At 37.7% G+C, this 18166-nt stretch overlaps 1 protein-coding gene across 4 annotated transcripts in view; it reads right to left on the reverse strand.

Annotated features, from left to right (window-relative positions):
• YLPM1 (YLP motif containing 1) overlaps positions 1 to 18166 on the reverse strand; it is a 54846-nt gene that overhangs the window by 28676 nt on the left and 8004 nt on the right. For 2 of the 4 annotated variants that reach the window (XR_015729015.1, XM_087874297.1), the window contains exons 3-11: positions 17746 to 17940; positions 15670 to 16949; positions 9733 to 12222; positions 8421 to 8606; positions 6332 to 6452; positions 2786 to 3467; positions 2055 to 2147; positions 1209 to 1386; positions 834 to 967 (exon numbers count right to left, since the gene is read on the reverse strand). Coding sequence is in view for 2 of the 4 variants with exons in the window: in XM_087874297.1 (XP_087730423.1) it covers positions 834 to 967; positions 1209 to 1386; positions 2055 to 2147; positions 2786 to 3467; positions 6332 to 6452; positions 8421 to 8606; positions 9733 to 12222; positions 15670 to 16949; positions 17746 to 17940 (5359 nt within the window). In the remaining 2 variants the exon portion in view is untranslated. The remainder of the gene's footprint in view (positions 1 to 833; positions 968 to 1208; positions 1387 to 2054; positions 2148 to 2785; positions 3468 to 6331; positions 6453 to 8420; positions 8607 to 9732; positions 12223 to 15669; positions 16950 to 17745; positions 17941 to 18166) is intronic. The other 2 variants (XR_015729019.1, XM_087874302.1) reach the window with 1 other exon arrangement.

Genomic DNA, 18166 nt, shown 5'->3' on the forward strand with positions numbered 1-18166 from the left:
AATGTTCCATAGGACAGGTGCCACAATAAAGAAGGCCTGTTTCCTGGGACTTGTCAAATGTAGGTCCCTTGAAAATGGAACCCATAGCAGACCTAATGGGTCAAGCTGATGTAAGGAGAGAGGAAATCCCTCAGATAACCCAGTCCACGAAAACTTAAAAGGTCAAAACCAGCACCTTGAATTGGATCTAAAAGCAAACAGGCAGCTTGCGGAGCAGAGGTGTGATGTGTATGGATCCAAGGGCAGACATAGTTGCCCATTTCACTGCATTCTGCACCATTGCAGATGGTGGAGTTGGAGTTGGAGTTTCAGATACTCTTCAATTATATCATAGTGGTGCATATAATTTATATCAATATCCTTACAATTACTTTTTAATTAGAAAATTAAATAGACGTTGAAATCTCAATTTAACAGACTTCATTTCACAAATAAAGGCAAATATATGTGTCCCAGGATAATATAGCAGGATCCAATCTGGGTCAGTCACCAGGACCAGAGGGTTAGTCTTCCGAGCTTTCGGACTCATGCTGGAACCCATCTTCAGGGAACTTCTCTCTAGCAGTGTCATTTACTGACTTCATTAAACAAGGAATCATACTTCTGTCTAGATACTGTCTTCCCAATAATAAATATGTTCAATAATTGTACGTCAATTTTTGCAAATGATGTAATATGCAATTTAACAGACATTTGTGAGTAATGGATATCCCTCCCTTCCAATTGGCCTTTTCAATTGTATTTGTTAAGCAACATCAATCAAATTTACATTTCTGGCCTCATTCTAACTCACTAATTTTCTATTCCAATTCTCAATGATTTTAGAATTATACCTCCAAACATGGAATGCCCATGATCATAAGGAGGACGATCAGGCTTCCGCTCATATGACTGTCTTTCAAATCCTCCTCTTCTTGAGACTGAATGATCTTTGTCACGGTAAGACTGATTTCTTGAAGGAGATGGCCTGTCAAATGGAGAAAGCACTCATGTGAATTTATTTATTTACTTAAAAGATTGCTCATTAAATGTGCCAACACAGAGTGGCTCACAAAACAGCATCCATCCATCCATCCATTGCAGAACAGGATTTTATTCTTAATTATAACATGATTTAATTTAATTTATACAGACTGACCATATAAAGGGCACATCAATAACCATTATGAAGGCACATTTTCTTATTTAGGTATTTCTGTTTTTCATACCTGTCTTCTCGTGAGTATCGTTCTTTGTCAAATCGTTCCCGATCATGATCTCCAGAAATCCGTTCTCTGTACGATTCTCGTTCCCTCCTGAAATCCCTGTGGTCTGGATTGGAATTATTTTGTCGTTCAAAATAACTCTCTCTCTCCTTGGTGTATCGATCACGCTGGCCTAAATGTTCTGGAAAAAAGAAGTCAAAATAATTGTTAGGCCTCATAATAAATAAATTTTTGAGCTGAACCAGATCGCAAGTAAAAGGATCACATCAGGAAAAGGTGAACCCGCTACAGGTAGTTCTCAAAATACAACCACAACCCAACATTTATGTTGCTAAGTGAGACATTTGATAAGTGAATTTTGCCCCATTTTATGACCTTTCCTGCCACGGTTGTTAAATGAATCACTGCAGTTAATTTAGTAACATGGTCGTTAAGTAAATGTGGCTTTTCCCCATTGACTTTGCTTGTCAAAAGGTTGCAAAAAGTGCTCATGACCCAGGACACTGCAACCGTCATAAATGTGAATCAGTTGCCAAGCATCTGAATTTTGATCATGTGACCATGGGGATGCTGCAATGACAGTAAGTGTGAAAAACGGGCATAAGTTACTTTTTTCAGTGCCATTGTAACTTCAAATTGTTGTAAGTTGAGGATTACCTTATTTCCTTTCATGTGATAATTTTATATATAAACTTATTCTGCACACTATATTTAAAATATTCCAAAGCATTTAAGTTATTGTATCACAAATAGAAAAATGCAATTCATCTTAAAAAGAAAGCTATTAAATAACAAACAAATTTCTTTTTTCTCAAAGAAATATTTCTGTGACAACAAAAATAAACCCACCTTTTGAAAAGGGTTGCCTTTCATGAGGTTCTGGATGCAGAGTTATTCGCTCCCCGTAAGGAACTTGTTGTCCGCTTTTACTGATAGTTAAATCTGTTAAACACAAATTGATAGTAATTAAAGACCCTGACAGTTTTAAGATACTAAACTTTCATCCCATTCCTAATTTGGCTTTGATGAACTGTGTATGATCAACATACTGATAGCTCACTTCAAACTGGTGGATTTTCCCAGTGGCTTCATGTAAATATTAAACAGAGTAGAGGGTTATTAAACAGGGTTGAATATTGTGGCATAATGGAACTAATGCAACTGCTTGCTCACATAGGAGCACATTCACCACTATATAGTGACTCTGATCTCCAGCTCTCACAGGCAATCAGGAAAGATTCACTGGTCAATAATATCAAAGGCCACTAAGAGATTTAGGAGAACAAGCACAGACATATTCTCTTCTTTCAAATCCCAGTACAGGTCATTTATGAGGAAGACCCATGTGATTTTAGTCCCCTAGTCAGGCCTGAGCCCTGACTGCCAGAAGTCTAAATCTGCTTCTTCCAGAGTATTTGTAGTTGTTATTCCATAACCTCTTCTACAACTCCCCCCCTCCCCCCCCCAATCCAAAGGTAAGACTGGGAATACTGTCCAACACTAAGAGAATCAGGACAGGCTTCTTTAGAAAACTCCCTAATGTTTTATTAAGCAGCAATCAGAACATTAGCAGCATTCACCTTGACCATGGCTGTGTCCGTGTCCATGTCCATGTCCATAGTCAACAGTCTGCTGAATAATTGGTGGCTTGGCATGGGGTGCCGTAGTAGGCAAAAGGGGTGCCGTAGTATACAAAAGGGATGCCGTAGTAGGCAAAGGGGGTGCTGTAGTATACAAAAGGGATGCCGTAGTAGGCAAAAGGGGTGCCGTAGTAGGCAAAAGGGGTGCCGTAGTAGGCAAAGGGGGTGCCATAGTAGGCAAAGGGGGTGCTGTAGTAGGCAAAAGGGGTGCTGAGATTGTTGATGAAGGCAATGAAGAATCCGATTTAGGTAAGTCATATTCTGATTTCAACCCTTTATCGTCATTAGTGTCCCAAAGTCCCTGGAAAGTGTCCTCATCCCAACGTTCTTGGGTCGAATAAGTTGATATGTTTTCCACGGGAACTGAAACCTGAGTTGCTGCTACAGTTGAAATGGAAACTGGAATATTTGACTGTAATGGTACAGCAGGTGGCTTTCCTTTTGGGACAGGAACCTTTCCAGCTGAAACAGAAGGTCTTATCACTGGAGATGATTTTACAGGAGGTGGCTGAGTGGTTGGAGGAGGTTTCCGAAACAAGACAGGGGGCTTTATAATTACAGCTGGAGTAGGCTTAATAGCTTGTTTCTCTGCTGTCCTTTTACCTTGCATTTCAGAAGAGGCCTAGATAATGGGAAAAATGAAAATAAATTTGTAAAATAATTATTATATCAACTTTATCAGCCATGATTTTTTTTTTGTTTGCATACCATAAGAAACCACAGTGAACCATGGGATTCCATGCTTCTCTTTTTCTCTCCAATAGAACCAGGTTGGAAGCTTTCACCTTTAATCTAATCATGGACTGTTGGGATTCATTGACCAAAACTAAGAGGAAATTGATTTTGATTGATTGATTGGCTGACTGATATTGGTTATTTTAAAAACTTGATCTGAAACTGTTTTTTTAAAGTTAATGTTTTTACTTAATCATAGGCTCAAATCCAGATATTCAATAAACAACCAAATCAATTTGGTCAAATTTCTAAGCCTGGAAGAAGAGAGATGCTGGAAGAAGAGAGATGGCAATGCACGACTTCAGTATTCATTGTAATTGTTCCTATTTATGCAATCTCACTAGGCTAAATGATGGCTGCTAGCATGATAAACTATACTGCTCAAAAAAATAAAGGGAACACAAGCAAAAGACATCCGAGATCTGAATGAATGAAATAGCCTTATTAAATACTTTGTTCTTTACATACAGTTGTTTATACACTGCTCAAATAACTAAAGGGAACACAAAACTACTGTATGTAACAAACAAAGTATTTAATAAGGCTATTTCATTAATTCAGATCTCGGATGTCTTCTGCTTGTGTTCCCTTTATTTTTTTTGAGCAGTGTATTTTCCTTCATTCCCAGTCACGATAACTATAATTTTGGAGAAGGCTACATGAAGCTATTGCTAAGCATGATGTGACATATATAGGGAATCAATGTTATACAATTATATGCCTTGATCCTTTTCTAAAATGTGTACTTTTTGTAGAAGTTCAGTGTTAAAAATGGTACAAAACAAGCATACAAATGCTTGTTTGGGAGCCAATTTGGTCTAATGGTTAAGGCACTAAACTAAAAACCAGGAAACTATGAGTTCTAGTCCTACCTTAGTCATCTAAATCAGCTGAATGATCTTGGGTCAATTACGCTCTCTCAGTCCAACTTACTTGTTGTGGGATAAGGAGGAAGAGGAAGAAGTGTTAGGTGTGTTCACCTTGAGTTATTTTTAAAACTGATAAGGCAGAATAAATAAATAAATAAATGTTAATATGATTTTGAGTTAGCCTTATGTTTTGTATGTGATTTTTATATTTAATAGATGTTTTGTGTTTTTAATACTATGACAGCCATAGAGAGTTGTAATTTGTAATTTGGGTGGCTATATACATATGTATATATACATAAAACCTCTTTATTAGCAACAGGAGTCACATAGTAATCTTCCTATGTCTCAGCATTATGGTCAAGGGTTTTATTGCAATTAGGTTCAGATAAACCATCTATGTGGTAAAAAACAAAACCAATTGTTTGTTTCTGCCTATCAGCTCTATAACTACAAAGGATATTAGGGTCAAGATTAATTGTAACCTTGCTTATACAAACCAATGCTATGAACTCTGAATCATGATTTCTTCTTTCCCATATAAAGATATATAAAAATAAATTCACAATTCTCTGGAGTATCAAGCACTTAAAAAAACCACATACAACATGTGCCGCCGTATGTTTTGCTTTATTGCTCTAACCTAAATTATGGTATTCTCCAATAATCTCTCATCTATGCTTGACCCTACTTTCTTTCCAAGTCCAGACAAAATCAACTTGGTTCTGCCATCTACTAAAGACTTTTTCAAGAAATACCACGCCAAATACTCTGTTACTATCTTTTAGAAAGCAGATAGCATCATTCTGAACTTTGTAAGAATAAAACACATACTAATTTCTGTTTCTGGTACTTTACAATATACCTATGTCATTTTCATTATATATTTTGTTGACTATCATTTATCCTACTTTGTGTTTCTTTTTCAAATGAAAAGGAAATACATTTTATACTTTTTAGGGAAATGAAAAAGGAACAAAATGTTACATGGCATTTCCTGCTTTGTAATTAAAGATTATTATTATTGTAATAATAAAGAATTCTGACTTTGGATACAGAAAAACATGAAAACATGGTGAGGTCCACTGACTCTCTGATTGCCATATCTTCAAAACTTATTCTCAGTGGACAGATGTTCCAGTAGAATAATTTATAATAGCATTACGACAACATTCGAGCATTTGCTTTTATACAAATGCTATATTGAATATAATTTTTTTAAAAAAATCTGGAAATAAAATTTAAGACAAAATTCTACCAGAAAATGAAACACACCCTTGTTTATGAATCAAGATTTGAAATTTTCCTTTAGTATATCCACCTGCTAAAAACTGCTAAGCAACTGCTAAGAAACAATAAGAAATTGTTTCAGTCAAATATGTAAGGTCATTCATGTTTCATGCTTTGTGTTGATTTGTTTTTAAACGCCCTCTTCATTTAGCAACTACCTTGGTTAGCGACCATTTGCATATATGACAGTAATAAAACACTATTTTCCAACCAATGCACACATGTATGACCAAATTTTGCACTCTTGAGAACAAATGCTGACAACAGATGGAATATTGCTTGGATAGTTGTATGAGAGAACTTAATCTGAATAAAATAGTAACATCCAGTGGTCCTTGTGGCATGTCTCTCTTACATATTCTGTTAGCAACCATTCTGCTTAATGATCTGGTTGTCAGAATGGAACTTGGTTGCTAAATGAGGAGTGGATGTATGCACTTGTATTTTTCTATATTTTATTATGTATTTTTCTATTTTTTAGGACATTTTACAAATTATCCTGAGGATTTTTTTATAGGAAAACCAGACTATAAGTGCTTTTTAAAACATACCATCTATCTGAAAGCCATTTATAAGCAATATTTTAATTTACCTGAAATTTATCTTTCCTAGCAGGTGTACTTTGTAACCTAGACATTTCTTGTGGTGGGGGTTCAGACATTTGAACGTCAGGAACAAATTCCTTCATCTTCTTCATATGTTCTTTTTGTTCCCTAAAATCACAGAAGTATATTGTTTGTCTTAGATAGCCTTTTTAAGGATATAAACATAAACATGCATAGTTATTTTCAAAGGCATTATAAAAGAAATGCGTTATTATTATTAGTATGGGAGAAGAGTAGAGAAAAACATTATCTGAAAATACCAACATGGTTTCAATAATGGAAGCATTAGTACATCCAAATATTATTAATATGGGAAACATTATAAGATATAAAGATATTTTATCAGCAACAGGGGAATTGAAAACGAAACAAGAACTAGATGAACAAGGAATTGAAATGGAGTAGTATACTCAGCTGCAAATACAATCGAAATATGAAAAAGATGCAAAGCTATACGGTTTTTGGAAATTACAGAATTGGATGAGATATTCACAGGAACAGATGAGAAAATGATTAGGAAATTATATAGTTATTTACTTGAAGTAAAGTTGGAAAAAGAACAAGTTAAAGAAACAATGATAGCACGGGCAAAAAATTTTGGTTATACAATTGAGTTAGATAAATGGCAGCAATTATGGGAAAGAAATTATAAATTAACAATGGCCACAGCATATAAAGAGAACTTGTACAAAATCTTCTGTAGATGGCACATGTCACCAGAAAGATTGTTAAAAATGTTTAAAGATAAATCAGCTAAATGTTGGAAATGCCATCAGATACCGGGATCATATTATCATATGTGGTGGACATGTCCAGAACCGAGAAATTATTGGGCAAAAATTAGAATATGGTTAGAAAAAATGATAAAGTAACATTGATTTAAAACCACAACTATTCCTGTTGGGTATCCTATCAGAGAAGTATAGTAAAGAAAATATATATATTTGATAATACATGAAAATGGCAGCAAGAATAGTATTTGCACAAAATTGGAAAGCAGAAAAAATTCCTACAAAGGGAGAGGTAATTAAGAAAATATTGGAATTTACAGAAATGAATAGATTGACATTGGCAATTAAAGGGAAAGAAGAGTCGGAGTATTACAATATATGGGGGAAATTTTATCAATGGATAGAAAGTGAGTATAGATAATAAATACTCTAAAAGTAAGAATTTTGGGAAGAATATGTTATAGTACATTAAAATTAAATGAATGAGGAAAGATAAATGTACGCATTACGAAAATGATGATAAATGTTGAAGATGATGGCACAAATATGTTGTATCCAGATATACATGGATTAATGATGTACAGAAATGATAGAAGAGATGTAATTATAAATCAAAAAAGAATTTGAAATGAAGATGTATGTAAATAGAAAATCGGGGCTGCTCGAATACCATTTTAGATTGAATTGAAAATGGAAACAACAAAGGAGTGGAAAAGGAGAGAGGAGTAGAGAGAGGAAAGGAGGGGAGTAGGGAGGTAAGGAGAGAGATGGATAGAAGAAAGGGAAAAGGAGAGGAAGAAAAGGGAGGGAAAAGAAGAGTAGGGGAGAGGGTTAGAAAGGGAGGAAGAAGAGAGGAATGGAGAAAGGGGAGAGGAAGTAGAAAAGAGAAGGAGAGGAGGAATGAGGAAAGTAGAAAGAGATAGAAGAAGGAAGAGAAGGGAAGAGGAAAGGTTGTGGTAAAATAAAGGAGAGGAAATGGTAAAAGAGCAGTCCCGAACAATTAACAAATGAAAGTAAAAGGATAAGATGAATGATTAATGATGAATAAGAGACTGTATATTTAAATATGTTGATGAAAAATAAAAATAAAAATAAAAAACTTTTTTTAAAAAAGGATATAAACATATACATTTTTAGTTGTGGCATGAACACTGTGGAATGCTGCCTCCAGAAGACCTCCCTACTTCAGATTTATGGCCCTACCAGGCCATAAGTTAAAAAGAGCAGTTGCTAAAAAGTAAGCCGGGAATCTTTAAATGTGACTCCCTTGCCTCCATAACAGCTCTAAAAATATATTATACCATCTATTCAAGAATAGGATAGGAAGATGTATTGACATACTTACTGTTTTTCCCCCAAAATAAGACTGGGTCTTATTTTCTTTTGACCCCCGAAATATGGCTTTGGCCTTATTATTGGGGGTCTTACTATTTCTGAGGTGCAGGACCTCAAAACCTCGGCTCCCGGCAGGGGGACTGGTGCCGGAGCGCCGACCAGCTGCTCTGCCTCGATCGCCTTCCTCTTGAAGAGCCTGCAGGGCAAACAAGAGATCTGGGGTTTGGGCGAGCGGCAGAATTCTCACTTCTCCGCCGCCCCACCCCTCCCCACCTGCCACTCCCCCTCGCTGGTCGAGATTGGCAAGCCAGATTCGGGGAGCTGAACGCACTGCCGCCATCTGGGAGAAGAAGAACATGAGAAATGGGCGCTCTCACAGCGCCTCCTCTCTCTCTTCTTTTCCTGAGTGGCAGCGGTGTGTCCGACTCACCGAATCTGGCATGCTGATCTTGGGCGGCAGCGGCTCTGATGTTCCCCCTCCCTTCCCCCCCTCTCCGGCCTCGCTATCTCAGATGTGTTATTTGCGTGGCAGCTGCGCATGAGTCTAAGTATTTGGGGGGGCTTATTTTCAAAGGAGGGGCTTATTTTAGCGCATGTACTCAAAAGCTCAATTGGGTTTATTATCCGGACATGTCCTAGTTTCGGGAAAACATGGTATATAATTACACACTTAAGCAGGAGTAGTTTAAAATTAAGCAAAGCAAAAGAAGACTTCTAATAGACTGTTTATTTACTGCATAAACCTTTTAAGATACTGGATCTAAAGATATAATTCACAGGTGTGAGATAAAACTCTCTTGGAAGAACTATTAATTGGTAGCCTTCCTCAGAATTATCTCAGCTTACTTTTCAAATGTTTTTATGGAGTTTGTTGATGGAACTGCATTCTTAAAGAAAACCTATATGAATGATTCTGTAAACTTTCCAGATCTTTTTTTCCCCTTATGCCCTTCACTTTGAGAATACAAGATAAGATTCTTTCTTCATATCACAATTTTAAAAATATCACTACCAGACTATGTTATCTGAACTCTTTTGTCATACACTTCTTCTGTTTATATATTTAATGGAGGGTACAAATTAAAACAAAGATTAACTCCTTTATCTTAAGAGAGATAGTATACTATTTAAAGTGGTTATTCCAATGGATTCAACAGCAAGCTCAACTTGTATAAAATGCCCTTTCATTTAAAGTGATTAAAAGATGTATTGCTGATGCCTGACTATATTTTTAAAGCACTTTGTAAGGATAATTTATACAAACAGAAGACTGAGGAAAATATAATTATTCTAAAATAAGACAAGAAAAAAAATCAACTCACCGTATCATCTTTAGTTCTTGGGCAGCCTTCAAGATTATTTCATGTTGCCTTTGACTAAGAACCATTACTCCTCCTAATGACGGATCAGAAGCTAAATTTGGCTCTTCTTCCAACAATTCAGATGAGTGTGGTAGCATGGGTGGTAGATCCAGACGATTGTCTAAAGATGTAAATCTATCCATTTCATCAGGATACCACCTCTCTGAAAACCTTTCTCTTTCCCAATCTCCTGTGTCAGGAGGGAAATCAGTCTGTTCTCTCCATGTATCATGTCTTTCTGGATATTCACGAATTCTAATCTCGCCTCTGTCTCTAGAATCTCTGTTGTAGAAATCTCTGTCTCTCTCTTCTAACCATCTGTCCTCATGATATCTATCTATTGGAGGAAGTGGAGGCAGAGGTGGCAAAGGAGGTAGAGGCGGTATGTCCATATCACAATTCAATGTATCTCTGTCCCCCGATGATCTGATATAATCCATGTCCCAGTCTCTTTCCAATTCACAATCATACACATCCAAGGGTATTCTGATACTGCCAAGATCTATGTCTTCCACTCTGTCTCTACTCAATGGTCTTTCCCAATCATCCCAAAATGATTCCTGATCCACCAAAGGAGGTAAAGGAGGAAGAGGGGGAAGTGGTGAAAGAGGGGGTAAGGGATGATGTTGTAGTACCCCATCATCTATCTCATATGGATCAAGAGAATCATCAAACCTCTGGTCTTGATCGTGCCAATATCTATCTCTTTCCCAATCATCTAATTGTCTGTATTCTAAAGGAGGAATATCTCTGTAGTCAAATGAATGACCCTCTTCTCTGCTTTGCTCTTCATAACTCCATGGAGCCCTTGGTGGTTCTTCGCAAAATGGTGGTAAATTTTCAACATTTCCTCCAAGTCCTGTATCATGTCTATGTAGATCTTGCTCCCGATTGCTTCTAATGGGTTCTCTTTCCTGACCAATACCTTGTCTATCTGTGTCCCTCTCTCTAGGTTGTCGACCCAGGGCTCTCTCCCTACTTCCAATTTGCCAGTCCAGTCCTCTCTCCTGACTGCTGGGAGGCCTGATTGTACCACTTTCCTGGCTAGTTGTTTGGATTCTTTCCCTGCTGCCCATCCGAGGAGCTGGTAATCCTCTTTCCTGGCTATTTGTTTGGATTCTGTCCCTGCTGGCCATCCGAGGAGCTGATAATCCTCGTTCCTGGCTATTTGTTTGGATTATTTCCCTGCTGCCCATCCGAGGAGCTGGTAATCCTCTTTCCTGGCTATTTGTTTGGATTCTTTCCCTGCTGCCCATCCGAGGAGCTGGTAATCCTCTTTCCTGGCTATTTGTTTGGATTATTTCCCTGCTGCCCATCCGAGGAGCTGGTAATCCTCTTTCCTGGCTATTTGTTTGGATTCTGTCCCTGCTGCCCATCCGAGGAGCTGGTAATCCTCTTTCCTGGTTATCTGTTTGGATTCTGTCCCTGCTGCCAATCCGAGGAGCTGGTAATCCTCTTTCCTGGCTATTTGTTTGGATTCTTTCCCTGCTGCCCGTCTGAGGAGCTGGTAATCCTCTTTCCTGGCTGTTTGATTGCTTGTCCTGTACTCTTTCCTGGTTAGTTCCCTGTCTGTCTATCACAGAATCCCACTTGCTTACCCGACCTGGACGTCTGCATTGGGTTCTTAGCCCGCTGCTTATCTCTCTACCAACAACATCCCTTGATTGATCTCTCCCTCTATTTGCTATTTCCTTTCCTCTCATATCTTCTGATTGGCTCCGTCCTCTGCCTCTAGTATCTTCCATTCTATATTGGCCTTTGCCAGCTGGCCCTTTTCCCTGGTTATCCCTTGGCTTCATTTGTCCCTTCTCCCTGTTTTCTAGTTTAGATGATTCCTTATTCTGATTATTGTCTGGAGAAACCAGTTTATTTTCTGTAGATTTCATATCTTTATTTCCTATGATAGGTGATGACAGTAATGTTTTCTTCCCTCCTGGTGTTTGAGAAATATTGGAAAGTGGTATCTGATGCAGACTTGTGGAAGTGCAAGAAGTTTTGGATGCTTCTGTGTGTAATCTGGAATCCATGGCACTTGGTTTCTTTATTTCTGACATTGTTTTTATGGCCTCCTTCCTGGATTTATTTTGCTGTATATTAGGCAGACCCTTATCTGGCTGAACTGGGCCAGAAACGTTTACATCAGACATAAATTTAGATTTATTGACAGTATCAGTAAGTAGTTCTTTATTTTCTACTTGATTGTTCTGTTGTCCCAGAGGAGGTCTAGGTCCCCCCCACCATGGCCCACTTGCTTGAGAAGACTGCATCTGTGATGCTACCGAAGAAGTGTAAAAGGCTGCTGCTGGCCCCCGAGGGATTGTCCCCTGTTTTCCTGAAGATCCATCTATGTGCTGATTCTGTCTTGCCCTTGGACCTTCTAAGCGTTGGCCCTGAAAATTAGGACCTCTTTGCCTTGGAGGCTCATAGCCTCTTCCCCGGGGTTCATCGAATCTGTGGGATTAGACAGAATGTTTTTTTTTCAATTAACAGTTTTGGTAAGGCTTTTCTATAAAACAATTATCCTGGTCAGAGAAATAAATATAAAATTTAAATTAAGTGTATAAAACAGTGCATATGTATTGAGTGAGACAATAGTTGGGAGAATTGGATGGTGGGGGAAAATTAACTCTGTTATTAACTGCTCAGCTCTCCATTTCCCGTTATTCACTGCAGGAATAGTTTGCTCTACCTTGACATTCTTCCCACTGGGAATATTGTCTTTCTTATGACTTAATCATAAGAACAAACTAAGGTTTCAGTTCAGTTTGTTTATTGATCGAAACAACTATATTAAATAAAATAGGGTAAACTATGAAATCAGATAAGATAATCTCCTGGACAGTTGGCTCCAATCTGATAAAAGATAGGAAGTTCTGAGTTGGATGGCTTTAGCCAGCTATAAGCCTGGTAGCCTTTTTTACTACCTATATGTTTGTATCTTGGAGAAGGTAAGATAAGCTATTAATGGGTCCCAATGAGCTATCAATAGCAATAGCACTTAGACTTATATACTGCTTCACAGTGCTTTACAGCCCTCTCTAAGCGGTTTAGAGTCAGCATATTGCCCCCAGCAATCTGGGTCCTCATTTTACTGACCTCGGAAGGATGGAGTCAACCTTGAGCCTGGTGAGAGTAGAACTGCCAAATTGCAGGCAGCCAGCAAGCAGTCAGCAGAAGTAGCCTGCAGTACTGCATTCTAACCACTGCATCACTGTGGCTCATATGCTTATCAATTAATGATTTTACAAGTTGTGCTGTGGTTAAAGCATATAGTTGGCAGTCAAAGAAGATATGAGTAATGTCTTGTCTCATATACACATATTTTCTCTGAATAAGGTACTTGATGAAGCTAGCCTGTGTTTTATCATAGAATCCAGAAACTCCAATCTTGCTCTGGTTAGGGCTGTTCTGTGTCAGGCCCATAATTTGATGTGTTTTTCTAACTGAAAATGGTTTCTTGTTCTGAGCCAGCCATTTTAAGTATTTGATATTAAGAACTGTCTCTACGTCAACTTGAGCATTAAAGTATCATATAGGCATATTTCATTATGTTTCTAGATAACGGTTTTTAAATATTTTTCATTGGGAATTCCAAATTGATTTTTCATCAAACATTTTTCATCCTTGTCATGTTAATCTAGTAGTATGTTATAAATCATATCTATGTAGTATACGATTTACAATACACTACCCTACACCTGATACTTGAGATAAGATAAAAACGTATTAAAGATAAAATTTGTGGCACATAGATGCAATGATCACTCCAGGGATTTGATATTTGAATAAACATTTGTGAAAATATTACTTTATGCATTATTTATTCTAGCTGTGTTCTTTCCTTCAGTGCAAAATTTAACTTCAAGTCAGATAAAATGACAAAATATTTAAAGGCATCAAATCTAAATACAAACACAACTTGTACAAACGCCTTTAATGTAATGAAACCAGAAAATACTTGAAATGACTGCAGAGTATTTCTGATTATCAAATAATTCTGGCCACTAATTTAAATAAGAGGGGACTTATAACAAATATTGCTAGAGTTGTTTCTGAGGTAGGCTTTGTATTTGGTTTGCGAGTACTCCAGCTGCAAGATGCTTTGGATCATCTGATATACCGTATATACTCGAATATAAGCCGACCTGAATATAAGACGAGGCACCTAATTTTACCACAAAAAACTGGGAAAACTTATTGACTCGAGTATAAGCCTAGGGTGGGAAATGCAGCAGCTACTGGTAAATTTTAAAATAAAAATAGATACCAATAAAATTACATTAATTGAGGCATCAGTAGGTTAAATGTTTTTGAATATTGATTTCAAAGAAAAACAGTGAAGTAGCTCTGTAAGTGGAAAAGAGGATCAACAAAAATAATATGGTATCAACAATAACTTTAAAAGTACTGTATATGAGTTGGGTATCTATATAAATTTGTTTAATAAATACAGTGGGAAAGGTCTTTGGGGATTCCAGAATTTACATGGCACTAATTGGATTTTTGATCTCCCTTTTATTTTGAAAAATAGACTAGTTTTACACTATAAAAAAATTACACAAGAGAATTTTGCTTCCAGGAGGCTGCAGGGAGTCTTGCTAGGCACCCCCCTCATGCCCCATTTCCTCCTTGCAATGGAGCAAGAAGGAGCCAAAAAGGGGCGCGGGGGAGGGGCACCCCCCCACGCCCCATTTTACCTTTAGCAAGCCTCCCTGCAGCCCCTGGGAGCCAAAACGGTTGCAGGAAAAAAGGCATTTTTTCCTCACTTGAGCATAAGCCAAGGGGGGCTTTTTTCAGCATAAAAAATGTGCTGAAAAACTCGGTTTATACTCGAGTATATACGGTAATACATTAGCTTCAGTTCTGCAGTTACCATGGTAAATTTATGTACTTTCTATACAGGTAGTTCTTGACTTACAACAGTTTGTTTAGTGACTGTTCAAAGTTATATCATCATTGAAAAAAATGAGTTATGACCATTTTTCACATTTACAACTGTTGCTGCATTCTCATGGTCATGTGATCAAAATTCAGATGTTTGATAACTGACTCATACTCATGACAGTTGCAGTGTCCCGGGGTCATGTGATCACCTTTGGACAAAGCAAAGTCAATGGGGAAGCCAGATTCACTTAACATATTATTAACTTAATAACTGCAGTGATTCACTTAACAACTATGGCAAAAAGGTTGTAAAATGGGGCAAAGCACCAGTTCGATTGGAGCAACATAAAAATCATTGGCCACACTACCACTCACCATGCTTGAGAGTTCATTGAAGCCTGGCACTTCACAAGCAACTTCATCAAGACACATTGACCTACAAGCAGTCTACGAACCCCTCAGAATCCAAATCAACCGCTGTCAACCAGAGACAGCGCTAACCCCACACCAACCCATGCAATTCCCCACCCCCCAGCAGCAGTTCACTTCCCAATGACCACTGACACTGACATCCCCTAAACTCCGCAGATGATGTTATCTAGCCTGGAAACCAAATGTTGAGAAAGCAACCCACAAGCTCGAAGAATGAACCTTCACCCTCATTACTCTTGACTTCACAGCCCTGTTTCAAGAAGCATCCTTTATTATCAGAAGTAAACAGAGTACCTGGGTGAATAGTTTCCTAAATTACTTAGGGATGTCTAAGGTATACATATGTAAAGCATAATTTGGCAAGGTGGGAATATGGCAATGAATATTTATTTATTAATAAAATTTAATTAGCAGCCCATCTCATGAGAAGTGACTTGGGAGGGATGTACAATAGTTAATATAATCAGATCAGTCAATCTGATTATCAGATAAGCATATTCTTATTTCTTTAAGCATATTACGTATCTAACTATATATAATATAGAGTTTGTCAAGTAAAAATAAAACAGAAAGAATACCTACCTTGGGCTCTTGGGACCTTCATAGAATGGTGCCCTGGAGGAATCAGGAAACTCAGCTGACCTCAGTGATCTGTTCTGGTAAGCAGTGGTGGTAGTGATAGTAGTGGTGGACACAGATGATGAAGCTATTGTCGATTCTGATTTCATTTTTACAATAGCATAGTCAGATGAGGCTGACCCAAATGCCGCTGCCTGTTTGCCCAGAGGAGCATAAGAATCACCTTGGTCTGAAGAGCTCTCAGATGCTGTTACGTTTGAATGATAAGGCAAAGTGGCTGATGTATCAGTGTAAGAAAAAGAAGCAGGGGAAGGGGTAGGAAGAAGGGCCGGTCTGGTGGTTTCAGTGACTTGGGTAGCTGCATTTGAATCATTAATCTTAAATGAAAAAGCAGAAGCAGAAGTAGGAGTTGGAAGCAAAGCTGGCCTAGTTGTTTCAGTTGCCTGTGGGATGACAGATGAATCACTATTTTTAAAAGGAAAGGAAGTTTGGGTAGGGGTGGGAAGCAGAGCTGGCCTGGTTGTCTCCACGGTCTGGGAGGTAGCAGGAGATTCAGTTGCTTTGAATGCAAATGTAGTAGTAGCAGGGGTAGGAAGAAGACCTGGTCTAGCTGTTTCTGTGTTTTGAGAAGTGGGAGCTGACTCTGTAACTTTAAATGTAAAAGAGGTAGGAGCAGGAAACAAAGTTGGCCTCGTTGTCTCTGTGCTCTGGGAAGTGGTAGAAGAATCTTCTGTTTTGGACATGAAAGAACCAGACGAAGGGATAGGAAGAAGAGCTGGCCTGATCCCTTCGGTCCCCTGAGAACTGGAAAGCGATTCACCAACTTTAAAAGAAAAAGAATTAGAAGTAGGAAACAGAGCTGGTTTTGTTTCTGTGGTTTGAGTGCTCTTAGGTCCAGATTCTTTTGAAACAGTCATGTCAGATATCGCTGGGTCAGCAGAAAATCCAGGAATTGGTGGAGGAAGAGTAATTGCAGGTAAAACAGGCATGGTGCTTTGCACTGTTTGAGAATATGGAGAAAATGGAAACGTGCTCCCAGGACACTGAGTATTATTCAGGTTTTTAAAAGACTTCACCTTCTCCTGAAGGTGAGCGCAAGTGGCTTTCATTTGTCCCTGCCACATTTTCCACTGTTTCTCATACTCATGAAGCTGGTCTTTGTGAGGATAGGTCTGAAGTTGATCCTGCCATTGCTGAAATTCACGTTCCCACTCTTTGTAAAGTGGCTGGAATTGTTTATTCTGAGTCTCATAATGCTTTAGCTGCACATCCACTGTTGCTGTCTGTCAGGAAAAGAAAGTAATAATGAAGATACTGTGTGTTTGGATTTTTTTTAAAGTCCATGATCTGTACTCACAGTTATCCTAATGTATCAGCATATCATTTTAAACTTAAATAAAATTTCATACTTTCTACAATTTCACCGACTGTTTTAACCAACATTGTATTACTATTTTCTAGTAAAAACTGTTTTAGTTTTCTTTTCCTTAGGAAGCGTTATTAGTATCAATAGTGTTACTTCTAAGATTGATGTATAATTTCTAGAATAAGAACAAGAACACTAACATTTCACTGTTAGGCAAATATGTTGTCAGCATTCTCTAACATAACAAGCGCTAAAATTCAACTCCCATACATTTCAACCTGAAATAACCCTATTGGTATGGGATTATGTAAACCGAGATCCAAGACAGCCAAGGGGTGACAAATTGTGTGTACCTAGATACAGGAAAAAAAACTATGAAAAATAAGTAAAACAGTAAATAAGTATTAAGCTGTATTTCATAATTAAAATATAGCAGCAATTTCACTCAAGAACCAGTTTGATATAGTGACTGAACTGAGAGACTATGAGTACTGTCCTAGGCATGAAACCAGATGGGTGACCTTGGGCCAGTCACTCTCTCTCAGCCTTAAAAAGCAGGCAATGGCACTTCTGAAATCTTATCAAGAAAACTGCTAGAAACTTTTCAGGCAATAGCCAAGAATCAACACTAACTCAAAGGGACAAAAACAAAAGCCAATAACAATTTTACTTATTTGGAAGTAAGTAAAATTATATTGTTTTAAACAACTTACTGACAAATGTGATGGTTGCTGTATAATCTGTTGATAGCGTTGTAAAATTTGTTGCAACTGTGAATGCTTTTGCATTATTCTTTGATACTGGAAACCCACTCTTTGTTGTGGATGTTGCTGCCATTGTGTCGCTGCTGCCTGTAGCTGCTGTAATCTCAAGCTTTCTTCAGGATCTTCTGGAGGATCAATGCTTAGCTAGAGTAGAAGGAATCAGTCATATTTTTTTTTCAATCAGTGATTAGAATTCCAGAGAAAAATAAGGATTAAAACCATTTTTAAAAATCGAAGAAAAACTAATACAAAGAAGATAGGCTTTTCTCTTGTTTTGGGAGGCTTAATATTTGTTTTAAAACTCCGTTGAGACTATTATAGAATTTAGATTGTAGTTTTTTGTTCAATGTCTCAAAATTATGAAAAATAT

This window comes from Pantherophis guttatus, chromosome 1 (genome assembly GCF_059756535.1).
Source record: "Pantherophis guttatus breed Tessera chromosome 1, ASM5975653v1, whole genome shotgun sequence".
Taxonomy (NCBI): domain Eukaryota; kingdom Metazoa; phylum Chordata; class Lepidosauria; order Squamata; family Colubridae; genus Pantherophis; species Pantherophis guttatus.